At 39.1% G+C, this 27613-nt stretch overlaps 1 protein-coding gene across 3 annotated transcripts in view; it reads left to right on the top strand.

The window, feature by feature from the left end:
* Positions 1 to 23768, top strand: part of LOC131027437 (zinc protease PQQL-like) — a 280047-nt gene extending 256279 nt beyond the window's left edge. For 2 of the 3 annotated variants that reach the window (XM_057957497.2, XM_057957495.2), the window contains one exon: positions 23176 to 23768. In XM_057957497.2, coding sequence (XP_057813480.1) covers positions 23176 to 23256 — 81 coding nt within the window. In that variant the 3' untranslated portion in view covers positions 23257 to 23768. The remainder of the gene's footprint in view (positions 1 to 23175) is intronic. The other variant, XM_057957496.2, reaches the window with a different exon arrangement.
* The last annotated feature ends 3845 nt before the right edge of the window (positions 23769 to 27613 follow it).

Here is a 27613-nt window from a genome sequence, read left to right as displayed (position 1 = left end):
TTTCTTAAAAAGTGTTTTTTTCTCTCTAAATCTTAAAAGTGCACTTTTGCACCAAAAGGTGACATTTGACTTCTAAGTCAACAAAAATGTAAAACTCTATTAATGCACCTTTTTGGATTATTTCTAAAATTGTTGTAATTACCTTTTTAGGTAGTTATTGCTCCTTTGGGGGTGGTTGTTGATATTTGGATCCCATTTATGGGTATGGGCAGCCATGTTTTATGGATGAATCTAGGCCACTTGTTTAGATTAGATCTGGGCCATTCATCTTGTTTTGAAGCCTATTTAAGGGACTGGTTTTCCCTCATTTTGTAAGAAGTTCTTGGATTGTTGCAAAAGCTCTGGCAAAATTTATAGGAATTAATGCAATGATTAAGACTGTTTTCAAGTTTCCTTGTGAGTGCATGGTCTCCTTCTTCACTTAATTTAGAAATCTTTCAGTTATGTTTATTTCCTTTACATAGCTTTTTCAAGCAAACATTTGATAGAATCCTCGCAGTTCACACCATTGGGGAATGGCTGATTGCCTTTCTCTCTGCATGGTTAATCTGAACCTTTTATGCTTAGTTCGGTTATTGAGTACTCACTGTGAATGTAAAAGTTCTGATGTTGTAGTTGATAACATGAAAATCTTGTTTTCCTTTGAAGATTGCACTGGGTTTATGCAAACATTGTGCTTAGGTAGCTGGTGATGTTTAATCTAGTTTCTTGGAGGTGTCTGTCTGTTTAATTGAATCTGCTATCTTAGTTAAAATTTACATTTCATGTATCTCTCTCTCCCTATCCTTCCTTCCTTTTTCCCCCTTTTTATCAAGAAAATTCGTAGTCCCATTAAAAAAACAGTATCAACTTAATCGAAATCATTTGATAGAAAGATCATAAAAGTTCCAGGGAACTTATCTATAAATCGCCTATCTCAACGTAAGTCCCCATTGTGTTTCCAGCATAAACACGTCAAACCACTGAGAAATCCCGCAGTCAAGACCTGACAAAAGAAACCTTGAGGTTGTCCCCTTTGATCAAATATATAAAAAATAGCATTAGGGACTTCCTTATCTCAAGAGAGGATAGGATACTCAACTGGTTATTCTATTCTGCGTTGGCCGTATGGAGTTTGCAGCAATGCGATTTCAGACACGTCAACAGATATCTATGTGGACCGCTTGATTTGGGGAGAAGATTTATCTAGAATCATGCATTGTGCAATCCATTCTCTTTGGCCACGTCTCAAGAGTCTTTCCATTCTTTTGCTCAAAACCATTCTTAGGGAGCCATCAGGTAGTCCTTTCAATGTGACCTCTTGCCCATTGTGTTGGAAGCAGATTTCTAGATTTGGAAAGTCCATGGTAAAGCGCCCCAAAGAGTGTATCCAAGGGGTTCCCAATATCACATCAGTTTTTAGTGTTGCTACATAGAAATCCTCTTTGGTGGTGTGATTTCCCTAAGTCATTTCCAATTGGGGAATGATTTTGGTGCATTGAGCTATGAATCCATTTGCTAGGGCTACTTTGAACCCTTTAAAGTCTTTAGCTTCTAACTTCCTTTTTGACACTAGATTCTTGTTAATAAAGTTGTGGGAAGCCCCACTATCTACTAGAGAAATTACCTTTTGCCCCTTTAGAATTTTGAGAAATGGTAGCGAAAGTCTTGTGTTCAACATCGAATCTTGCCCTTTTGGTAGGGTTTTCATTTGTTTTCTCATTGGATGTTGCTTCTATTTTGTGCATTTGGCCTCCTTCGCATTGGTGTTCTAGTCAGCATGGTTCTTTGCATTGGAAGCATAAATTCTTCCTTAGGTTGTCTCTTTGTTTGGTATATATGTCCAGTCCTCCACTTCTCATTACAAAAGAAACATTTTCTTCCCCTATCTTCCTTCATATGTCTTTCATCTCTATGAGGATACAAAGTGTGTTTTTGATGGGATGTTTCTAATCGAACCTTGGGATGAGTTTTTTGGTAAATTCATCATAGGTAGTTATTTGTTGGTGGCCTTGAGTAATAGGGCCATGGTGCCACCAATCATGAGCTATCCCTACTAAGTGGAGTATGGCGAACTTAATAGTATTTTCTTTGGTCATAGGACTAAGTGATAGGTAGGTATCTAGTTTTGGACCCATGATCATGTTGTAAATTTTTTGGATCTACCAAAATTTGGAAGGGACATCGTACTTACTCTTTCTTTTAGATTTTTGTCAGGGCGCCCTCTTCAACTATTAGGGGTAACTTGGTTTTTCATTTCACAATAATCCCTAAAGGATACATTCCTTCTTACTTTGGGGTCTAATCTAGAGTATATTTCAGCAAGAATCTCTACGCTATTTAAATTTGGATTGTTTACTTCTTCTAACATGTGTTCTTCCTTGGTAAGAAAGGGGGTATTGTTGGTCTAGGTGTTGATGCCCCTTGTGGGGTGCATCAACACCTAGACCAACAATACCCCTTTTCTTACCAAGGAAGAACACATGTTATTTATGTTTTGAATGGCTTGGCAGAGAAGTTGGATTGTTCTTTCGAATTTTTCATTTTGATTAATGAGGGTTTGATTGGTTTGTTCCATGAAAGCCCTCAATTCATTGCCCAATTGCTCACCCATGGTGGATGTAGTCCCCCTTCTTTGGTAGGTTTGCATTAACTACTCTTCATAGGATTGTAGGAAAGATGCTCTGATACCAATTGTAATGTCCCCTTCCCAATCTGCCCTAGTTTTGACCTGAAGATTATAAATTACTCAAATTAGGGTTAAGGTTTTGAATCTTACAAAATAATATCTTTCTTAATATAATGAAATCTTGTATGTAGATCCTGCACACAAAACTTAAGAGCATAAATATAGATATATATTCCTTATTGCTAGGTTTAGACAAATATTCATTACTAATCATGTACTAATACTATAACACATAAGAGTTGAGGAAAGAGACATGAAGGGTTTGCTTAGAGCCATTTCTACACCAAGCCTAAGAGAGGTTGCCTTCCACAACCCTTTTGCTCCACCTGGCGGCTCGTACTAGCTCATCCATCAAGTCTTATTTCTCCCAGGCTAACAATGTCTTGTGAGGCTAGGTAGAGAATGTATTTGGGTTTCTTTACTCCTTAGGATAAGAGTCCTCAAGGTCCTAGATGCCACTTTGGTAGTTCTAGAACGGCCTACTTATGAGCCCCTCATCACCGCTCCATTGCATCCCATACCCTTCATCCACAATAATGTATTTCTAATAGGCAAACATACTTAGTCGTCCTCTAAAGATATATATCATACATTTGCAATGAATGATATTCAGCATAAATATATTAAATGCATTTTATCATGTTGAACTAACATAGATATAAGTACCTAAGATGTCTGATTCATAATATGACATTATTAACACATGCTATTGTTACTAAGACCACATGCTGATCTAATGGTAATACTAAACAGATTAGTGTTTAATGCTGAGTCCATAATGATGTGGAGTAACTTCAGAATGTTACTTAAAATGCTGAGACCATTCTCTAACAGTAATGTTGTGATAAAGAATACTTCAAGAATGTTACCAGTAGTTCAATCTTCTTGATTTGATGGTGATTGCCATTCCTTTCCCTAACTGGGTCTGTTGCTGTCCTATCTCTGCTGTCGCTGCTTGAAGTTTATTTCTTATTTAATGCCTTCGATGATTGGTTGAAGTCTGCTTCACTGATCTTAACTCTTTTCCTTTGATGGTTTCTTCAATATTTTTCTGATGCCTCTCGAATGAGAATCAACCTCTTTTTATTTAGGCCCAAGAGTGACGTCTATCAAGAGGGACATGTGAATTCATTTAGATGTGTCTCTTCAGACTATGACCCTGACCTTTAAGTGTTAATCCGCCACTAGACATTTTTATTTTGTTAAACAAATCGGCATGTTTAATAATGAACTCATTGTAATATTATTAATAAAGTTGGCACTAAATATTAAACAAAACCATTGTATTAAAAATACAACATAGAGTTGTTATTACTAAACAAAGCATAAGCTATATATTCATTAAGAGAATATGAAGATCAGGTATGGGTCATGACAGCGCACTTACTAAAATAGCGATATGGTAAAAATAAAAACTCTGCCAGAATGCACTGTAAATCACTGCTAGAGCTCTCCTTAGGACACTAAGTCCCCTAACCAAATCCAATTAGCCTACAAGAACCCGGGAATAAGCTAATGGAAACCTCATATTGAACTAGGTGCAAGAAGAGAAAATTACAATTTGAACTTCATTTAAAGCATAGAGTGCGCTAACATCAAATTTAGCACCATCAATCTCAAGAATTATCCAAACAATTGCATTACAAGGAGAAACATCCCATTCATTAATATACTAAGACCACTAATGACTTACAAGCTAAGTTACTGGTTCAGGTTCGGGGATAAGAACTCGGTTCATGGGTTTGGGCAAAATTTTTTTGCACTTTGAGTTCGTGGGTTGGGTTTGTTTGTACATGTATATATATACATATAAATATAAAACTACATATTATATGCAAAAACCAAATACATTTAATAGTATATGTAAAAAAATGAAAACAATATATTATATAATAAATAATATTAAAAATATATAAAAACGTAACATAAAGAAATAATAATAAAAATATATGAATAATATATTTTTAACAATATAAATATGTAATTTTATTTAAAGATATATGTTTATTAATATAATAATATCTACTATATGTTGTGCCTTGCACACACTCCTCGTCGTCGATAGGGTTCCCTCTTTTTCTTTTTTGGTTTTCATCTTGCCCCCGGTGTGGGATTTTGATTTTTATCTGCCATTGAGATGATGTAGCAGGTAGTAGTGAAGAAATGATCCTACAGGAGAGTGAGCCCGTCCGGTTCCTTAAGTTCTGAGGAGTTTGAATCAAAGGTCAGGCATGATCCCCTCCAGAATGAGAGGGTTGAATCATGAGCCGTACAAGGAGATGGGGCGTCTATTAATTTAAGTTGCAGGGCCAAGGGGTGAATTTGCAGAGTCTCGTAATTTTAAATGTTCAAAATTCTCACAAGGGAGACTAATTTTCGCATGAGTTTGAAAATCGGCTAAGTAGGCAAGAATTTCAGTTATCCATGAGTTTTGCAAAATGGCCTTTTAGGCCGAATTTGGCTTTAACTTAAAAAAATTTCAAAGTACCTCCCCATCGCGAAATGAGGGTAAGGCGTTTTATAAGACTTTTCAAAAGGCCTCTTTGGGCTGAATTTCAAATATCAAGGAAACGTTTTAGCATTGAAACTTTTCAAAATTCCCTTTTGACCCAAAAATTGCATAAGTGAAAAGCGTAGAACTTAAAGGAACTTTTTCATAATCCCTCTTTGGCCCGAAATCGCTAAAATGGAGTTGGGCGTTATTTTTTTTTAAGTTTGCAAAGTGGCCTCCCAGCTCGAAAACATAGATGGTGTCAAAAAAAAGCTTGCCAAAGGTCCTGTTGTGACCTTTTTCACACATCGCCCCATTGCTACTAGGGACCCTCTGATTTTCCTGCTTGCCAAGGGTTTCATTGGCGTCCTGTGACCTTTTGCTGCAGTTTCACCAAGCCTTGTCCAGTTCAGAGCATTTCAGGCCTTGACGATTGAAAGTTAGTTTTTGCAAGTTATGTGATTCCGAAGTGTGAACACCACCAGAGTGCTTAGAAAGGCCAAAGGACGAAGATCGCAATCGATTTGGACGAATTTGGACAACTTTCTATTTTTAGAAAGTTTGCTTTTTTGCTTTTTCCTATTTTTTAGGAAGTTTCGTTTTTGGCATTTTCAGCCCGATCCTCGGTATGGCTATTTTTAGAAAGTTTTTCCTATTTTTAGGGATGTTTGCTTTTTGCTTTTACGGGATGCAAACCTAGGGTTTACACTTGTACCATTGACCAGCTTCGACCAGAACTCGAAAATTCCTAGTTTTGACCTAAAAAAGCTAAATCCCTAGATTTTGGGCTTTTTGCTTTTTTGGGATGCAAACCTAGGGTTTACACTTGTACCACTGACCAGCTTCGACCGGAACTCGAAAATTCCAAGTTTTGACCTAAAAAAGATAAATCCCTTGATTTTGGGCTTTTTGCTTTTTTGGGATGCAAACCTAGGATTTGCATTGATACCACTAACCAGCTTCGACTGGAACTCGAAAATTCCAAGTTTTGACCTAAAAAAGCTAAATCCCTAGATTTTAGGCTTTTTGCTTTTTCAGGATGCAAACCTAGGGTTTACACTTGCACCATTGACCAACTTCGACCGGAACTCGAAAATTCCAAGTTTCGACCTAAAAAGCGAAATCCCTAGATTTTAGGCTTTTTGCTGCTTTAGATGATCCACTTAGGCATGGATTTCAAATTTCAAGTTGATCCGATTAAATTTAGACTAAACTGTGAAATTTTGAAATTTCTCTGAAAATTATTCTAAGTCTCGCTAACAAGGGTTTTGAAGTATTTTTGCAGGTTCAAACCCCACCACGATGCAAGAGAGGCCATGAAGGAGCCTTGCCTGAAGTCCGCCATGCCTTAGGAGGCTGTGTGGGTGCTCACCCTGAAGTCCGCCATGTTTGGGGAGGTCACAGGGGAGCACACTCTAAAGTCCACCAAGGGTAAAAGGGCCATGAAGGTCCTCACTCCAAAGTCCGCCAAGGTCTAAGAGGTCAATGTGGAGAGCCTTCCAAAGTTCGCCCAAGCAAGAGGAGGGAAGGCTAAAGTCCACCCAAGTGATGGAGGAGCTATCCTTAAAGTCCGCCACACCTCAGGGGGCCATGAAGGAGCTCTCATCAATGTCCGCCATGAGTTTGAAGGAGGCCATGTTGGAGCAAAGGCTAAAGTCCGCCCCAATGCCTCAGCCAAATAACATCAATAATGGAGGCCATGAAGGTGCCTTAGCCAAAGTCCGCCATGCATTTGGAGGCCATGTGGGAGCACTCTCCAAAGTTCGCCCAAGGTTGGGAGGCTAAGGAGGAGGAGTGATCAAAGTCCGCCTAAGCATGTGGGAGCACTCTCCAAAGTCTGCCCAATGAGGAGAAGCGCTAGAAGTCTGCCCAAAGATGGAGAAGACACCAAAGTCCACCATAGTCATGTGGGAGCTAACAACAAAGTCCGCCCAAGCTTGCCAAGTGTTGGGAGCAACCTCCAAAGTCCGCCATAGGCTAGGAGAGATGCCTAAAGTCCGCCATAGGCTAGGAGGGTCCTGAGGAGAGGTCACCAAAGTCCGCCCAAGGTGGGAGAGAGGTCACCAAAGTCCGCCATAGGCTAGAGAAGTCATGTGGGATAAATGTCTAAACTCCGCCCTAGGCCATACTGGAGATGTGTTCAAAGTCCGCCCAAGATCTTCACAAGGGGAGAGGCCACCAAAGTCCGCTTAGAGTAAGAAAGCCATAGAAGAGCCAAGTCTGAAGTCCGCCATACCTTGGAGAGGTATCCGAAGTTTGTCAAAATTTGAAGATGGAGATAAAATTCGAAAAATCCACCTACACATTGAAGGTCAAACAAAGTCAACATGATGTCACAAAATCCACAGAGATTTCAAAATTAAATCCCAAATGAAGAAAATATCTAGGGATTATTGAATATCTTCAAAATAAATCCAAAGTGGAAATTTTTTTCGAGGAAAAGAATATTGAAGAAATATTGGAAAATTATTGAGATATTAATTCAAAATGGAAAGTTTTTGAAAGTGAATATTGGAGAATTGATGAATATCTTCAAACTTAATTCAAAATGGAAAGTTTTTTAAAAAATTTAGAAGTATGAGTTGGATGATTTTAGGGGTTTTGCTTGAAGATTTAACCTTGTCTACAAATACTTCATTTATCAACTTCATTATAACACCAAGAAGTTCAAAATTACTAAGGAGAGCTTAGTAAAGTATGTCAGTTTGAAGATCATCTGGAGAAAATTCTAGATATTGCTGGAAGTGGGATAATATTTTTTGGCAGAAGGTTTACAGATTTCTGGAGAAAGGCAACTAGTATGAAGAAGAATCATCCAAGCTTTTCTGAATTTTCTGAATATTTTGAAGAAAATTCTAGCCTTACTCCTATCCAAGTTAGAGGTGAAATTAAAATTGTGAATTTTCTGAATATTTTCCAGAATTTAATAAATGATTTTTTCGAAAATTTTGGAGGAAGAAAATCATTTTTTTTTGGCTAAGTATGAAATTTTTTTGACACTTGGTGGTAACCACAACCAACCTTAAGACTGAGGATTTTAAGGTGAAAATTTGATTTTTATGGCTAAGTATGAGAATAAAAAAGGGGAAAATTTTCCAACACTTAGCCATTTTGCAGCCCCGTTATTTTCAAAACTTTGCAAATCCTTTTGTAACTTTAAAATTTCCATTGTTTGCCTGCAGGCCTTATACATTAAGAAATTCCAGGTAGACAAAGATGCTCCTCTAGAGTCGAGGATGACTTGAAAGTGGAAGAACATCAGCGACACCAACCTCGGACACATCAATCTGAGGGAGTTTAAGAAGCGAATGTTTGGTCTGGACAACCTTGTGCCTACCACCATTGCGCGGAAAATGATGAAGAGTGGTATCGTGCACGCTGCCGGCTTCCTCCCCACCATGCAGTGCAATGAACTAGTAGTTGAATGTGCCAAACACAACAACCCCATCAGTAAGGATATTGTTGCACCTGATGGAAGAGTGTTGGCGAATGTCAGCGATGAGGCCATCAGAGAGGCCTTCAGGATCCCTGAGTGCCACAACGCAGTATATATGACAAAGGACGAAGCTGATAGTTTGTACCACGACCACCTGGAGGAATATGATGCCATAGTTAACCATTCCTGGCTAGACAAGCCGAGGAAGGGCGCCTCCAAACTCCAGAGAAAGAGCCTAGTGCGAGCATACTTCAAGGAGGACATTGGGGACATGATTGTCTTGCTCAATAGAATAATAGGAAATCCTTAGGGAGCTCCATTCGAACCTTGTATGTATTATTTCAATGAAATAATCAATGGAGTAAAAATGATAGACTGGGCCCGTATGATCAACGACAACCTAGACAGCCAGCTAAGGAATCTGGAGGCAAATAGGACTTTCTTCATGAGTTCTTACTCGTTCTATTCTTTGGCCAGGACCTACAGGTACAGAGGTCTCACTTGTAGAGGAGAAGTTGGGAACAAGGAGAACCAATTTCCAGTGTATGATTGCTATCCCCAGCTCCACATGGAGGAGAAGTTCCATTTCAAAAGGGTGAATGATACCTTCCTGATGCACATTACCTGGACCCTTAAAGGTGGCCTACACCAGAGGCTCTCTCAAGAGTCTATGGACTTCATCGATCGGTTCGTGTGTTGGTGCATCCAATATCCAAAGTTCACTTACCTCCGAATTCAGGGATTCTCTAGGCCTCCATACAAACTTCCAACTTACCCTACCGACCAAGTGGTGTTGCTCGAGGTTGTGAGACAATTGGAGGAGTATATAGTGATTCAAAGGGATAAGAAGAAGGCAGGGATGTCCTCACTTACAATTGGTAATGGGCTGGAAACATGTCCATCATCACAGGCTGCGGCCACCACTGAGAAAGAACTGGCCTGGTATCCCTTCTATCAATACAAGGCAAGAAAAGATTTCGATCCATCCCATAGGATAAAGAAGATCGAAGGGACAACGTTTGAGCACAGATTGGATCTAGAAGACTACTGGGCTAATGCAGCCGATAGTTTCGAGATCCGGAAGAGGTTCTGGTCAAGAATTCCTTTGAGTATGGTGAGAGCAACGAAAGTATTCAGAGTTACCGATCAGGTAGAAGAAAGCCTAGAACTTCAGCAGCTAGGTTTTGAAAAGATGAAGAATGAACCCTTAGTCTTGATAGATTGGACAGAGGGAGAGAAATCAGACCTAATAGACCTCATGAGGTCGGTGGTTGAGTACTCAAGGTGGTGTGCGTCTGAAAAGACAAAACAGTTGAAGGGCAAAGGTGTGACTTTAACTTATGAATTAATGGGAGTAGATGATACACTGTCCGTGAATCCTTGTACCTCCGCTGGTGATGCTCGGAATCCAGAAAGTGTTGGGTCTCGAAAGAGGAAGGAGTTGGGTGGAAGCTCCACAAAGGTCACAGAGAAAAGGGCTGGAGGTGAGAGAAGAGAATCCAGCGAAAGTCACTCCATCCTAAGTGATGCTTCCATTGCGCCTGATCAGAGTACAATTGGGGAGCAAGAGATGAACATCTGTGTGATTGATGATGAAGTAAGATTGGTTTCTCAGCCAGTTGAGGAAGTGGTGGAGAGGGTCTTCCAAACTCCAGACAGGGGGTAGATTGAAGCCCCTACAATCTTCTTGGATGGCATACCAGCGAACCCAGGAGAGGCAGATGATGAGTTTGATCGGAACACTATAGAACAATCAACCATTCCGGATTGGCTGAGAGCAAGGATAAAGGCCCAGGTTCCCAAGGAGGCCCACTCAACTGAGGAGGTCATTGCAGCATTCCTGGAGAAGGTGAATGAACCCGCTATAGCTAAACTGCCCAAACCAGCCAGGAAATTTTCCCTGATTCAGAGAGACAGTGCCGGATTTAGGACACTCCAGATAGCGGTGCCCAAAGAAGGGAAGACTACGGACAATGTCACCGCAGATGATTACAAGGTTACTGCCATAGAGATGGGTAAGCCTACCTAGGACCAAGAGATCCAATATTTTGATGACTCCTGCAACGTTCTAAAGACGAGGCTGGCTCATGAAAAGGAAAAGAGGAAGAAAGTGGAAGAAGAGAACCAACAGTGGAAGAAGTATGTTCTCCATCTTACCAGCCCGCTCAACCATGAAGTCCCGGCTACTCCACCACAGCCTCTTCAGCAGGGATCAATGAAGGACTATGATGATATGAAGGGATCATACACTCAGGAAAAGGAGTGGATTTCAGACGCTTTGGTACATGCTGACACCCTGGTAGAAAGCTTAGTATCGACACATGAGGCAACTTCTTTGTTGTTTGATCGTATCCAGGATCTAGCATCCAATTGGGAAGAAGTGGATGAAATTCAGAATTAAATACTCCCTCACCTGAAGGTTATCTGAGGCATGTCAAAGAGGAGCTTAGTGGATGCAGGCATCATACAGATAGGAGACGGGTACGACTTCGGCATGTGGTACTATGCTCTGGTCACTCGGATTGAGGTTCTGAAGAAATCCGAGACCAAGTGTTTTGAGATAGAGGCAAGTGTTAGAGAGATCCTGGGCAAGGTATTCCGTGTGGCGCTAGAGATCTGGAAGAAAGAAAGCCTAACGGAGAAGCATTTACAAGCAAAGAACCCGAGAGCCAGGATTCAGACGAGCTTCTTCCGAGATTCAGGGATGATTAACAAAGGCGATCTTTCGAAGATTGCAAACTTCCTCTCCATCGATGACAACTTCCTCACCCAAGCAGTGGAGTGGGAAGGCATCCTTGCCACATGCGGCGACGATGTGGACCTCATCGACTTCCAGATTGGCGGTTTGCCAAGTGTCACCGTGGAGGAGGTCAAGCTCATTGTGTCCAGATACGTTGAATCTCTGAAAGAGGAAAGTGGCCACTCACCTCAGTGAAATTAGCAGCTGCGCCACTTGTCACTCTTTCATTTGTTTGAATTGATAGTATTTCGAGAAACCCTAATTAGGGTTTAGGACTTTCAATCTTGGCCCTTGATCACTGTTTGATCTCGGCCATTCACTTATTTGTTAGAAACTATATAAGGTTGCCTCCTCTCATTTAAAAGGGTGAGGTTTTTGATGTATTGTTGCTTAAGGTCATTTCCAGATAATATATTGTATATGTGCTGCTTTGTAATCTCTATTATTTGAATGATTTGCATTGTTTCAATTGCCTCAACACTTAGTTAAAATTAACTTAGGTTTGCTTTCATTGTTGTTAATTTGAATGAAGTATTTGATAAGTGTCAATTGATGGTGTATCTCCGCTCATACTTTTGGTGTATGGATGATTTCCATCTCACCGTGCAAAGTTAGTCTGAGTCCATCCCCTGTGCATCCCAACATCTCGATCATAAGCACAATCCATTGAAGATTGCACCAGCCTTGTGTAGTTGTCCCTAGTGTGGCGAAGCAAGGTTTGGTTTCTCGAGAGGACCCAGTTGATACCGTCTCCAGAGTTCGTAGGTTTAGATTAGCTTTCTCAAACCCTATCTTTTTTTCCCCTTTCTTTCGAAAGTCTAAATCCCAGAAAATCCCAAAAAATTAAAGAAGAGCCTAAAATTGCTAAATCCATCTAAGTCTAGCAGTTCAAGATACTTGTCAAACGTAAGTCCCCCTTGAAATTTCAGCATACACTACCCAAGAAACTATTCCACTAAAGTCGCTTGTTTGCACATATAGACCTTGGAATCAGTAGTGATTTTTCAGGAGAGGATAGAATACCTTCGGGTATCCTATCCTAATGTTTGGTAGATGATAAAACAGACACCAACAGGTCCTTTCAACTCGAAAATAGATGTGAAGGCGTTAATTTTTTAAAATTTTTTTAAAAAACTTTCTTCTAGGCCGAAAATGGAGAATACATGAAAAGGGTGTTTTTCGTAAAATTTGCAAAAGTTGTTTTTTGCCCAAAATCGCGAAATAGGGAGTTGGGCGTTTTAACTTTCATAATGTTTGCAAAAGTGGGTTTTAGCCCGAAAAATGGACATGAAAATTGCAAAATATAAGAGAAGGCGTTATAACTTTTTAAAACTCCCTCCTAGCCCGAAAATTTCGAAAAATATCAAGGAAAGGGGTTTTTAACTTTTCAAAAGGACCTTTTAGCCCGAAAACGAAAATTAGTAAAGGAAAGAACCCGAAAATGTTAAAATTCGCATTTTAGCCTTTCAACCCAAAAACACCCAATTCGCGAAAATTCTCATCTAGCCGAAAATGTTAAAGTTTGCATTTTATTCTTTCAAACCGAAAATCGCGTGATAAGGGAAGGCGTTATCTTTAAAACCTTTCAATGAACCTCCTCTCAGCCGAAAATGGAAATCATGGGACTAGGTGAAATGTTTAACTTTCATAAAATTCTCAAAGTGCCTTCCTAGCCCGAAATAGGGCCTCGCGTGGTGTTTGGAAAGGGGTCTTTTTAAGACATTTTACAAAAACCTCCTAGACCCCGAAATGCGAAGATAGGTAAAGCGTTTTTGTAACTAAAAAAAAGAGTTTGTAGAAACCCTCCGAAAACGCGAAATCACGTGAGGGATGAAATAGGAAAGACGTTAAACTTGGAGAAAACCCTTGCAATCCAAAGTCGCACCAAAAGAGAAAGTGGAAAGGACTTTGCAAAATCGCCCAAGTCTCCGAATTTTCAAGAATTGCAATTTGCAAAAGGTCGTTTTGGGCCGAAGATCATTCTGCGTTGGGCAATCTGCCAGGTAAGATTCGATTCTCTCCTTTAAATCATTAATTTGTGCAAAATTGGTCATGATGTTTGAATGGATGATAGAGAGTGGATTAGAAAGTGAAGTTTTGCAGGTCCTGATTTTAGAAAACATCAAGCATAGCATGGAATAACATTAACCAGCTAGGGAAATTAACCGTTTAAGTGGAAATTCAGACTTAGAGAAATTTTGAAAATTCAAATTTGAGCTTAAGAAAAACTCTGTTCCAAGTGCGAAAGATTGGCAATCATCAAAATATTCGAACCTTGAGTCGCAAGCTAGAGCATTTGCTCTTGCTGTTGGAATCAATCAGAAGCAACATTTTTAAAACTCGCTCCAAGCATTTCGTTTCCAAATAATTAGGCTCTTTTTATTGAAGCGTCATGCTTTTTCAAATTCGATGTTCTTGTTGATCATTGATTTTAAGCACTGACGTCGTCCTCTATTTTGGCTAACTCGTTTTGTTGCTTTATGTCGTCTCATAATCTATGTCCGGTTGTGCAGGATAGATGCCTAGATCGGCGGTTGAATCCTCAAAGACACTTGGTGCAACCAGAACGTCTCGGGTTTCCAAGTTTGACATTCCCTGCAGAGGCGAGAAAATGAAGTACCAATACCAAAGGGGAGGAGTTAGGGAGTTGAAGGTCCAGAGTGTATGGGAGAACATAAGAGACATAGATTTGTGCCACATAGATATTCAAGATTTCAGGTACAGGGTATACTCTCTAAACGCCTATGGCAAGCTTAGGCGGATGATGGAGAGTGGTATTGCTCAGGCAGCTCGTTTCCCTCCAGCCGTGCAAAATTATGAACTAGCAGTTGAGGCTGCTAGACATTATCATCCAGAAACCAGATTAGTGGTGCTAGAGGGGATGGTCCTAGCTGATTTCACACTTGAAGCCATTGGGGAGGCATTTGATATCCCATTTCCAGATAATCCTATTGCTATAACTATTGATGAGGCGCAGGTTGCTTATGACATGAATCCCGCTAAATGCAAAACGTTGATAAACGAAGAATGGTACAAAGAAAGAAGACCCCCAAGCATTAGGATCAGTAAAAAGACCCCCAGAAGTGATTTTCATAATGAGTATGGTGATATGGCTACCTTACTCAGCCAGGTCTTGGGACTCCCTCAATCTAATTTTTTTGAGGAATGGATGTTCTACTTTACTGAGCAAGTCTTCGCTGGGAAGTCCATGTTCGAATGGGCTCAGATCATTAGCAACAATATCCATACACAATTGATCAAGCTTGAAGAAAATAAGTACTTTACCATGACTTCCTACTTGATTTACATGTTTGCCCAACACCAGCCACTAACAGGGTTAATCAAGAAAGGTGAGATCGGGAATGGGCCGAATCAGGTAAAGGTGTATGAATGCTACCCTTAGCTGCATTATTATGACATTGCTCAAAGAGAAAAGAATAACATTGCCTACGCAATTGGTCAGTATGAGTGTGTCAATGATGCCTTTACAATGCCTCTAATCAGATTAATGCAAGGAGGATTGCATATAAGGCTCTTAGAGCAGGCTATCATTTTGATCCGGAAATATGGTGCATGGTTTATCCAGTTTCCTAGATTCACTTACATCAGAATAGCAGGCTTTGAGGGAACACCATTCTGGCTTCCACGCTATCCATCAGACAAAATAGTCCTCATGGAAGTTGCAAGACAGGCACACTCAGCAAGCAGTCTACTTAGAGATAAGAAGCAATCTGGGTTCAGCTTCCCCATGATTTTGGGTGCCCCTGATGTGCATTTCGAAAATTCGATGCAAGCTGAGGAGTCGTTTGCTAATTTGGCGTCCTATGGCCTACAGGAACATTTTCCTAGGAAGTGCTTCGATCATGATAAATTGGCAAAGAGAACCTATGGCAAGTGCTACAGGGCCAAGGCATCAATAGAGGATTATTGGAGCAACTGTTCCGATGACTTTGAGGTCCGACGACGTGAATATTCTAGGCTAAGTGTCCAGCAAATGCAGCTTTATGAGTATCGCCAGGTTCTAGATCAAGTAACGGGTTATGGTAATTTCTTGCAAGTCCGAAAATTTGAGGCAGTTAAGAACCTCTTGCCAGGCATTGATTGGACTCAGGACCCAATCACTGATTTTGAGGCAGTCATGGAAGCTCCAAGGAGGTATACCGATTACTGGCTATCCCAACAAATTGAGAAACTGACCCATGAAGGGACCCAATTCACATACAATCTGATGGGCAGTCTCGATTCCCAGTCTTCAGAGGATGAAGGAACCTCAAGCGCACCAAAGGAAGAGGTTGAGAAACCTGGAAATAAGAGGAAGAAAGCAAGAGCCAATAGAGGGACTCGAACATCAAAAAGAACAAGGAGAGAAAAGATCCCTATTAGGAGGCCGGAGGTTAGTTCATCATCCAAAGACCCTAGTTCAAAGGATGATGTGGTTGAACTTGACTACATACTCGCTCCGCCTTCACAAAGTGATATTGATGCATTTGAGGCAAATAATCCTTAGGCACAAGGTGAGCAAGATGCAGAAGTAAGGGTCATTGGCCCTGATGAACCTGGGAATCAAGTTGAGGAGGGAGAGATTGCACCTAATCAAGAGGCTGGTAAGCATGAGCTCACATAGGGAAGTAGGCATGAATTGCAATTGAATAGCGGCGGCAAGGATGACACCACCGTCGAGGGAGAACAAAAGGAGGATGAGACTCAGGAACCAGACAAAACTAAAGAGCAACCATCACAGGAGGATACCCAACAGTTGTTCAACAAGGTAGGAGAGAACTCAACCATGAGTAAGGGATTGGATACTGCATCCGTTCCTTCTATGACCGATCAATTGCAGGTAGGCAGTGAGCCAGCTGAAGCCTCCAAGGAACAGAGTGGGAATTTGGCAATTACATCTGGACAGACCATCCCTCAGGATTGGCTAATTGCTCGTGCATAGCGAAAGGCAGCCATCAAGCCACCTATTAACTTGGAGGATATCTTCTATCGCATAGGAGAAATAAAATCCAAAGGTAAGAAAAAGCCCAAGACCTACTCCAGGATCACTAAGGATGAGCAAAGGAACCGCACCATTCATATTGCCACCCCACCTGCAGATAAACCAGTGGATCTGATTGCATTAGCTGATTATAGTATTGTGACCATCCCAATAGGGCCAGCCACCAAGAGCAGGAAAGGGAAGAGTTCAAAGATTTCATATAGAATATGCTCAGATAGCTCGACGAAATGACCGCTGAGAGAGACATGTATCGAGCTCGTGTTGAGCAAGTTGAGGGGTACATTGATCACCTATTGAAACTGTTGCAACATGCCGCTAAATCCCATGTTCCCCCATTGGCATTGGCACAAAGGACTACAACCGAGTTTGAAGGAGTGCGTGATACTGCCAAGGTCGTCAGGGAATGGATTTGGGACATTAAAGAAAAGGGAGAGCGGATCATTGAAGATGTGAAGGAAATGGCCCACCATCGAGAGACCATTCACGTCAAGATGTTTGAAGCGAAGAGGGAATGTTTCAAGGTCCATGAGGTGGTTGGTGTGATTCTTCCCCTCATAAGGGCTCTTTTCAGGACCCACACGCAGATTCCCACATTGCCTACCATCCTGGATGCCTATGACATCAACACTATCAAGAAGTGGTACTGGATTGCCAACATGAAAAATGATACGAAAGATACCATTAATAAAGAGCAAGAGGAGTGCGAGGAAATTTTGTCAAACATGAGGGATCTTGGTGGAAAGATCCTCAGATCAATGGTCTTTGGCTTGAAGAATAGTATGTCCGATAATGAAGTACAACCAAGGTGGGAGGATAGGCAGAAAGTTAAAGATTGTTGCAAAAACTCTGGCAAAATATATACAGAATTTAATGGATGTTAAAGTTGTGTCTTTTTTACTGTGAGTGCATGGTCTTCTTCTCCATCTATAATATATTTCTGCAACTGTATTTGCTTTTCAGACAGTTTATTATGCATGTATTTGATGGAAATCTTGGTTCATACCATTAGGAAATAGTTGATTATTATTCCCTCTATATGGTTAGTCTAAGCCCATTTTTGTGCTAAGTTCGGTTGTTAGATTTGAATGAATGGGTTTGAGAGTCCGTCATTTGTATTTAGCATCTTGAAAATTCAAAATCCCTAGATGATTGCACTGGTTTTTACCTAGTTGTGCTAATTAGCTGGCAAAGTAATTTCTAATTATTTTAAGATTTTCGTCTGTGTTCAAATATGTTGTCTTAGTTAAGTTAGCTAGCTGTTCTTATTTACTCTTTATCGTTATTTCCCCCTTTTTCCTTTTTTTATTATTAAAAGAAACCTGCAAGTCAAGCTGAAGTAACATCAATTAAAAGCAAATCAGATGAAATAGGACTCTAAGATTTTAGGGAACTTGTGCGAAACCAATTCCATCTAACCATAAGTCCCCTTTGTGTTTCCAGCAAAACACATCAACTACTAAGCTATCCTGCAGTCAAGACCTGACAATCGAAACATTGAGGTCATCCCCATTGATCAATTTAACACAACACTAGGGATTTCCTTATCTCAAGAGATGATAGGATACTTAGCATTCTATTATGCGTTGGCTGGATGAAGTCGTAGTTCCGCGACTTTAGACACGCCAACACTATATATAAATAAAATTATAAAAGTAATATATAACATATAAAATAATACTACTTAAATATATAAAAATACAATAGAAATAATTAATATTAATAATATATTAAAAGTAACAAAGTTACAAAATAGATATACACAACACTACAAAATTACAAATATTATTTGGCGAATAGATAAACCCTCATTTGAAGCAAATCCTCTATTTTCTTCAGGCACGACACTATGCAAATCCTTTGTTTGATGGCACGGCACTAGCGAATCCTTTGCTTGACAGATCATTTAACTCCTAATCTTCTGATCTCCATCTGTTCATGGGTAGTTCTTCCCACCTATGTGAGATGAAAAAATGCAATTAGCAGCAAAAAAAAATGTAGATAAAAGCCTCCTTGTGTAGGGAACAAAAAAATGCGAAAAACCGTAAAAAGGTCTTTTTAAAATGTGATGGTATATATCTGTACGGATATTAGCCGAATTTCAACGAATTTTTTAGAATGTTTTGAATTTCACGATTTCAACCGAGGGCCGGTGGTGGACGTGAACTTAACCCAAACCTAGGTGTGTATCCAAACCCGAGCGGACCCGGTTTGGGCACGGAGTCTAGGAAGGCCAAACCCTGCATCTAAGCTTAGAAGAATAGCAGTGTGTCCTTTTCCTTTCTCATGAGCAGCATGAAAGCAAGTTGTAGCCTTCAAAATGATATTTAACACAGTTTCCAATTGAAACTCTACTACTGTAACTTCTTGAATGCACAAAAAATGCATGTTAGGCCTATCATGACAAAATGATCTTAATATGTATTTTCTTTCAAGGGACTCCAACCCTCTAACATTCCATTTGAACAGTTTTAAAATCATTTGGGTTAGTAAGAGGAGTCATTTGGGATTTTATCCTCCTCACCTTTTTTAGCCACCTTTTTTCCTCCCAATCCATGTGTGCACCATAGGATCTCTTTTTGTTTCCTCTTTTTCTTATCCTACTTACTTTTCAGACGCTCAATTTTTTTGGAGTTCAAACTCCCTTTCAACATAGAGAGGGCTATAGTAATCCATGAAAACATCCTACTTTTCAGAAAAAACTTATTTCCCAAAAGCCAAATTATCAAGAACAAGGTTTGTGTTCACTAGCATTAGGAAGGTCTCATAATCTTTAATTTTTTTCATATTTGCATAATCATTAATTCGTTCAAGGGCCAATTGTTGAGCATTTTTACTAGCAAGTCTGCCATGAATATTTCGTGGTTCGTCATTTAATTGCTTATGAGTAAGGGCATTATTTTCCCTAATGACCACTACCTCACCCTCAAATGGTGGGTTAGTCAAAGAGGTGAGACATGAATCGATATCAACTTTTGAAGATTCACTATTTAAGGGAGAGGAGAAATTAGCGGTCTTTTCATGACAATCCCTCTTTTTATCCATCTCCATTTCCTTTTCTTGGCCATTGGCTTGGGCAATAGCCTCCCCAAAATTTTGGGATTTCTTAAAAACTTGTGTCTTTTTCACAAAATTACTTGTAAAACTTTTGGCAATTTTATTACAAGTTTTCCTTATGTGACCACATTTTTACAAAGAAAATAAGTATTCAAATTCCCAAGCAGCTCAATCTCACAATTAATAACTTCATCAACTAATTGAACAGCTAACAATTTGGGAATATCAACATCAGTCAATAGGGAGGTTTACACCCTAGCATTCAAATGAGGAAGATACATTCTAGTGTTCTCAATTTGCATGACAATTCCTAAGGGTTTTAACTATTGTGGAACAAATTTTCATAGCTATGGAGAGATATTCCTCATCTCCATCCAACCTTGGAGCAAGTTTGTTGCAATGTCCCCTTCTGGCTCCTAGTGAGCTTTGATTCCCATTAGCCCATTCTCAGGTTCCCGTAGGCTATTCAGTGATGGTTAGGGGACTCATGTTTCCTTGGAGAGCTCAAGATTTAGTTTCATCAAGTTTCAACAACAGTGCTATTTTTAGTATATGCTACTTTTGATATATGCAATTTTTAGTAAGTTGTTTTTTGCACTTGGGCATCCCCTTTAGTTTCACTTTTTCTTTAGTGCAGTTTGGTTCCATTTTTCAGTTCCTTGACCATTTTTTAGTAAGATGATTGGGATTATTTAATATATTCACTTAAATGTTAAAGTAACATTTTTATATTTAGCAACGTGTTTAATATTTCATAAAGTTGGATGCCTAGGCTATGGGAGACGAGATGTTTTAGAATGGTGTTATGGGGGCATTTTCCTAGGGAAATAAAATATTTAAAATTTTTACTGCTCTAATTTCCCTCCAAACTCTATAAATTGGAGTTTGGACTCCCATTTCTTCATTCAGTGTTTGCACACATACAGATATGCTATCAGAATAAACATTTGGGTTCTTTTAAATATTGTTGAAGACGAAAACTCTCTTCAATTTTGCTGGTTTTGGTGGTGATCCACCTTAGCTGGTCTAGTGATTCTTCACAGGAAATACAGGTTTTCTAATGAAGTTTTGGATTTGGGGTTTGCACAATCATGAAGATTTTTAGTGTATTTTGAAGAGTAAGTTTTGGATTTTCAGTTTAGACAAGTTTGCTGAGATTTGTGGAGGTTTTAAGTTTTTTGGTGAGTTTTTAGACCTGGTCGTACACCTTCATCTTGACTAGTTGGTCTATTTTTTGGTTTGCCCAGTTGGAAGGAGCCATAAAGTGATTTTGTGTATTTCACCAAAGGATTTTGGAGTGCTAGGCGATCAGGTTGAGCACTTAATACATAGTTTTCACCTGAAAATGATTTCATAGAGTGAATTGCCCCTGTGACAGGGCATACTAGTGCATTTAGGAGGCACGTGGGGTCTTTTCCAGTGCTGGTTCTGCACACAAAGGTTGCAAACTGTATCTTTTTAGAGGCATCTCAGGTGTTAGGAGAGAGAATTGAAGTTTCCTTGCAGATAGAGGCCCTCAAAGTGAAGCTACGAATTATTTTGCTATTTACCCTTATGCATATTGGCACCCAGCTAGCTACAGCAGTTTTAACTGGAGGCTTTCTTAACTGTTCCAGTCCCAAGTAAAGTGATTTGTGTGTCTAACGAGCTGTCATACAGTTTTGAGCAATTTGGAGTGGTTCTTATGTGTTTGGAGATGCTTCTTGGGCTTGTTGCTGCCATTTTGGAGGTATATTTCCTATCCAGAGAGGCCAGTAATGATCACTGATGATCATTGCTCATAATAGAGACCTGCAATAAGTCTGTTACGTCTTTTTTGGTTGTCATTTCTGAGATATTTTATTAGTTTAATGTTTGTTATGCCTTTGTAATGTCACTGTATATTGTAATACGAAGTTTGGACATTCTTCAATGCTCTTTCCTAGTTTATGTCATGTGCTCTTGAATGAAAATAACATATGAACAAACTTATCAGCAAGTCATATAAAGTTGGCATTGGCAAGGTAACATTATTGGCAAACTATTTCAAAAAAATATCATGGGTTTATGTTACATTTGGCATTACTTCCTCATTTTTAGTGTCAAGCAACCATGAAAAAGCCCTGAAGACTAACTGACCTAAATTTCAAAAAATCCTTTTTTAAAACCCTTTCCTGCATTCCATGGAATTTTATAATGAACTCAAAAAAGGTCTTTTTGCAGCATTCAAGGAAAATTCACATAAATTCCCATCCTTTTACATTTCTGGGTTCAAAGAAACAGAGAACACCTTGGGAGAAGAAGGTGCCTTACCATTGTTTCCCTATGCAAGGACTCCTTCAAAGACGCCTCCTGCTCCCACCAAGCCTCTCGTGGACCTCAAATATCCTCTATTGTTGAGCACTAAAATTTTGCAGATGCTGGGATAGTTACATTAGCTGGGTCTCCATTTAGAGCATCCTTGTATGATTGTTTAACACTATTACCAATGCCTTGATCACTAAAGTCTGCAATAAATTTAAAATTAATTGTCTTTGCAAGATCATTAAACTCCTTTAGTTCTTTGCCTATTGAGTCTGCAATTTGGCTCAACATGAAGAGCTGACAGGACAAGGAGGCAATAAAGGTTAGGCCCCTAGCATAAAAAAATGGTGGTGACAAATGTCACTGCCCCCAACCCACTAACTGAACTCAAAAACCGAGCCAACACAAGGGTACAACAAGATGGTGGGAAAAAAATATGAAATCAAACAAACAACCAGGCTCCAACTCAAACAAGAATACTATAGAGCACAATGGCTACAAAGAGAAAACCAATACAAAAAATTCACCAAAAAACAGGCTAAGGAAATAGGAACAAGGAGAATTGAGGACAAAGGAAACCAAGATCAACAAAGAGTACAAATCACAAGTTTTGCTTAGTGAGAACAAGAACTCCAAGGAGCAACAATGGAGGAAAACCATTCACATTCCTCAGTGCACCTCTCCCAAGATAGGATTGTTACCCGTAATTGGCAAATTTCCCAATTATCACCTTTTCTTTTAGATTTTGAATTTTAGTGCCAAGATTAGTTTCTTCCAAACAGATTTTAGGTCCTGTGCACTCAGCCCCTCATGAAGAATCAGAAGGGAAACAATGGTCTTTCCTAGTTCTGAGGAGGATAACGTACACACCAAACAACATCCCTCTCTTTCTCAGCTGTCCTAATTTTTTGCGGATTAAATTTTGATGCTCTGTGGCTCGTTTCCTGGCTCGTACCTCCTGCTTTCACTGATTTTGCTCTGGCCTAAACTGTCAAAAATCACTCCTCATCATGCCCTTATGTTTTACTGCACTCTTGATAACTTGCTAAACATAGTTAAATCCATGTTCATAACTTTGGAGATGATTATTAAACTCTTTAGTAATTATTAAACATGGTTAAGTCTTGTAGCTTTCTTAGCACCCAATCCATTAATGCATAGTTGGCAGATATGTGGTACACCTTATATATGCACCTGCTTGTTGGTAGGAATTGACATTCAAAAATTGTTATGTCACCTTGGATCAGAGGGAAAATTTGTAGGTATTCTTGTTTTGAAGTATTTGTTACATCCCAAGTAGCAAATCTTTTATAATCAAAAGAATAGTTTAATTGATTTTCAATGTTGATTTTGTCACTTGTCATTGTGCATGAAATTTGGATTTCTTCTAAATGCTTAATATTTCTGTGCTGAACAATTAACTAGTCTGTTCTCTAAATTTGTCTACCTTTTGTGGTTTCCATATATTTGTCTTCAAAAGAACGCATACACTGTTTTTCAGGTTTTAATAGGTGTAGGTGCTGCGCTAGTGTTGGCCACAGTTTTTTGGCAATATTCAAGGAGGACAAAAAATATAGCATGACATTTTGGTTCAAGGTATTCTTCAATATCCATATTTGCTTGGCTGGACCAGCAGGCCATGGTGTTACCTGTGATCACCAAAGTTGACTAGTCATGTTGATAAAGATATCATGTTTGGAATTTTTTGTAGCCTTTACTTATTTTAGTGGGGCATCGACTGGATATGTGACTAAGTTGGCATCTCCTGAGATGGAATGTTGAGTGTACCATTTTAGTGCCAGTAAATGTATGAAGCCTACCATCTGCATTGTGCATAAAGATGTATCTTCAAGAAAGGTTAAAGAGTACAAAATACAATCATATCGTGTGTTGAATATGAAATTATTTGGGGCAATTAAGTCTTTACAGGTGCAGGAAGATTCACGGGAATGGATTTGGTTAGACCATTAGTCTATTATTAGTTTATTATTTCACATTCTTTTGTTTTCTAAGCCCAAACTGAAATGTAGATGAGAATCGATATTATATCTCAAGCAGCATATCAAAAAGGCATGTGCCATTTATTTGATGTCACGTAATTTTTCTTTGAAATCACTGGAAAGGTGATAAAATATCATGTTCATTCGTTAAGACTGTTACCTCTATGTTTAAAATGCTATCTGGTCGACTTATTTCCATTATATGCTTCCATTCAATTGTAAATTTGTAACTGTATATATCAAACCTTATTTTTTTTATTAGAGATGAAGATTAGATCTCTTTTCCTTTATTCATAGAGATAGGCTTTCATTCCTTGACGAATTTAGTGGAGTGACCTGAAATTGGAAACCTCAAAACTCTCATTAATTATTTGGTCATTGGAACTATGACTAAATTTAAAAAAGACTTTTTTAGTTTACATAAATATTAAATAGCCACCATAAATTAGTTTGTTAAGAGAAAACAAATTAGCACTAAATCAAAGTGATTGTTTCATGAACTTCAGGATGGTTATCAGGCTTCTTTGTCATTTGTTTTATAGGTGAAAGGTACCCTAAGCACCTGGAGTTGTATGATTGAATGAATTGCAACCTAGTAATGAATCACCCTTTTACCATTGACCTTTAAACTATTTTAATACTGGCCTGATATATACATATCAAATTAACAATTAATCTGTCACTGTTAATACCTTCTTACAGTTTTTGATATCAATATTGTCTTTGGATATTCCATTAACAAATTTTATTTTGAAAAATGGTCAATTTATATTACAATTAAGTGTTCACAAAAACCAAACTTAGAATATGGCCTAATGTTTGGATCATTATAGTGTTTGAAAATGACAGAAAAAACCAAGTTAGAGCTGTCAAGAATTATACAACCGATACTAGAAAGTTTAAGATAAGAAAACTTTGAGTCTAGAGTGAAGGATGACATTAGATTTTATGGTTGGCCTATCCTAGTCCTTGGCAAAGGAATTTGTGTGTTGTATGCTATTTGATTCCTTATGAATTGTCTTGCATGCGTGTGATTGGCATGACTTTCATCACTAGCTTTATCACCTCTTATGATGCACATCACTAAATGCCTCATGAAGGGAATGGATGACTCGTTATTGAGGAATGCAGAAGAGCATCAGCTCTGTGGTTGGTTGGTCAATCACTCTTATGTCCCGTCTCCTTTCCTGCAAGGGGATCCATCTTGGAGACAATTTAGACAGCTTAAGTACTGGCTACGAAACACTTTTCATCTATTTTGCATATTCCTCATTCTACTTCATTCTTGATCACAAAATGATTGGAAACAATTGTATACTCTCTTCATGACATTACTATATATAAGCACTATGATTCCTTGTTAAGGTAATGTGTTCGTAGATTATACATCGATGACCATTCAAATGGGTTTAGTCTGTCATATTTTCTATTTTGGATGTAACACACTTAGTAATAGGCTATAGTATCAATTGTTTGATTATGTTGCCTTCCTTGAAGGATCTCTGTTGCTATTTTGGAACTAAAATTATGCTATGAGAATTAGTTATTGACTATTTGACTATATCATAGGCATCATACTTGCACATCTTTTGTGCTAATGTGATTTGTCTCGTGCACTATATTTCTGATTTGTAATCTTTACTTGATTGTTGATTATTCTTGACCTATTTTGATGAGATCCATAGTAATTCCATTTATGATGACCATTGGACTTTGGTAGAATATGCTTCCTAGCAATTCTATCCTTATCTTTTATTTGAGATTAACTATTAGATGTGAAGATACTTGACTAAAATACCATTAATATAACATAATGCTGCTAGTCTGTTATGATCTATTTAATGTTAGACCGCGATAATGGTTCAACTTTCATTTATTTACATGTGGTATAGAACAATGCTAATTTACATTGCATAGTTTTCATACTTAGTGGGTTTGGTCAAATGGGATTCTATTTGTAGGTCTAAGCAGGATGGTGGCCTTGGTTTACGACAAGCAGGTTTGAATGGTAGTGCTCTAGTGGCTAAGCTCTTTTGGAGATGGTGCATCAACCAAGATCAAAGATGGACCAAAATACTCAATGTTAAGTATCTTGGGGGAGTGGAAGGAAAGGATGTACCTTGATACAATTTGACAGGAAGTGGATCCATGATCTGGAATACTCTGAAGAGGAGACAAATTAGTTAAGCAAGGTATTTTTTGGATTTGTAATAGGGGAATCATTTTTCTAATTAGATTTTGGGGATGGATTTCTTCCTATTCTCTCTCAATTCCCTCATTTCCAGCCTCTTAGTAATATTTTTCTAGTTGCTGGTTGAAGTAAAGTTGAGGATTTTAAAGTTACTTTGAGAGTGGGGCAGGGAGAAGTGGATAGATGTAAAGAACCACATGAGTGACCTCTTGGAGGATTAGTTGAGGATAAGGAGGCTCTTGCTAGGATATTAGCTAGTGGAATGTGTGACTCTCCTAATGATGTTGACATCCTTGCTTGGGGCCCAAATTCGAAGGGCAAGTTCTCAGTGGAGTCAAGATATTGGGTGTTGGAAATAATGACTTTTGACAAGGTGAATATTCCTTGGTGGAAGCAAGTTTTGAACAAGGTGGCCTGGTCCAAGTGTAACTTTTTCTTGTGGCTCGTTGTGCAAAATAGATGTCTTACATGGGAGAATCTTTAGAAGAGAGGGTTTCAAGGGCCTTCTGTTTATGTTTTATGCAATAAAAGTGAGGAGAGTAGTTCACACCTTTTCTTTTAGTGCCCTTTCACCAAGGAAATTTGGCATTGGTGGTGGGGTGCCTAAAAGCATTCTTGTGTTCATGCTAGTTCTCTGGTTGATTTTTGGAATAGTCTTGGCAAACCCTCGACAAAGACATCTTTCTTGATGTGGCTTGGGATATTGGTCCAGGTTTTATTAAATGGTAGGTGTGGCTAGAAAGAAATTGTAAGATTTTTTAGGATAAGATGAAGTTGGTGCAACAAGTGTGGTTGCGAGTTACTTATATGATTCAGGAGACTCTGGTTGCTAAGTGTGACCTTTCTGTGGGGGTTGACCTTGAAGACTTGCAAGTTGTTTAGAAAACTTTTTGGTGTGGACTTTCGAGATGCCTTTTGTAAGAAACAATAGGTTGAGAGCCGACATGCTAAAAAGAAGGCTCGTCATGATGGTAAGTGGTTTCTCCCACCTTTGGGGACTCTTAAGATCAATATTGATGGGTCTTTTAGAGGAAATCCTGGGCATGCAGGAGTTGGAGTTGGAGTTGGCAGGGATTGCTTTGGGAAGGTAATCTTCTTCTTTTCTGAGTATAAGTGCTAGCAAACCAATGACTATATGGAGGCTCTTGTTGTCCTCTTGGCTCTTGAAAAAGGATGTGCTCTTGGTTAGAGTAAGATTATTTGTGAGTCTGATTCCCAAGTTATGGTGGATATGCTAAACCGATGGAGGATGGATGATGTGGATTGCCATTTGGCTACGGTGGGCAAGTAGATCCTTAGCTTGAGTGTCTCCTTGGAGGTGGTCTCTTTTTGCTATGTTCCCCATGACTGGAATAGGACAACTGATTGTTTGGCTAGGTGGGCATCTGATCGATTGGAGGGATGAAATGTTGGAGAATGGGGTCAATTGCCCCCATAATATGTTCATTATCTCAAGATATCGGTTAAGGAAGACATTGTTGATTAGTTGCGGCCCTTTAGGGGGTGTCCTCTTGTTGGTGTTTCTGGTGGTGTTTTTTCTTCTAGGCTTTTTGCCCCTGTTCTTTGTATTATTATTTCTAGTCTAGTAAATTTTTACCCCCTTTAAAAAAAACACAAAAAAAAACTAAGACATGATCCTTTGACTTGTGTGTTGTATCGTACACACACGCCCCATCTCTAATAGGGACCCCCTTTGATTTTGGTTTGCTTCATTGGTCTTGTAGCAGCTTTTGTCTCATAGGGATTGA

Source organism: Cryptomeria japonica, chromosome 4 (genome assembly GCF_030272615.1).
Source record: "Cryptomeria japonica chromosome 4, Sugi_1.0, whole genome shotgun sequence".
NCBI lineage: Eukaryota > Viridiplantae > Streptophyta > Pinopsida > Cupressales > Cupressaceae > Cryptomeria > Cryptomeria japonica.
The sequence above is the reverse complement of the archived record's forward strand: the minus strand, read 5'-3'. Positions and strand labels throughout refer to the sequence as shown.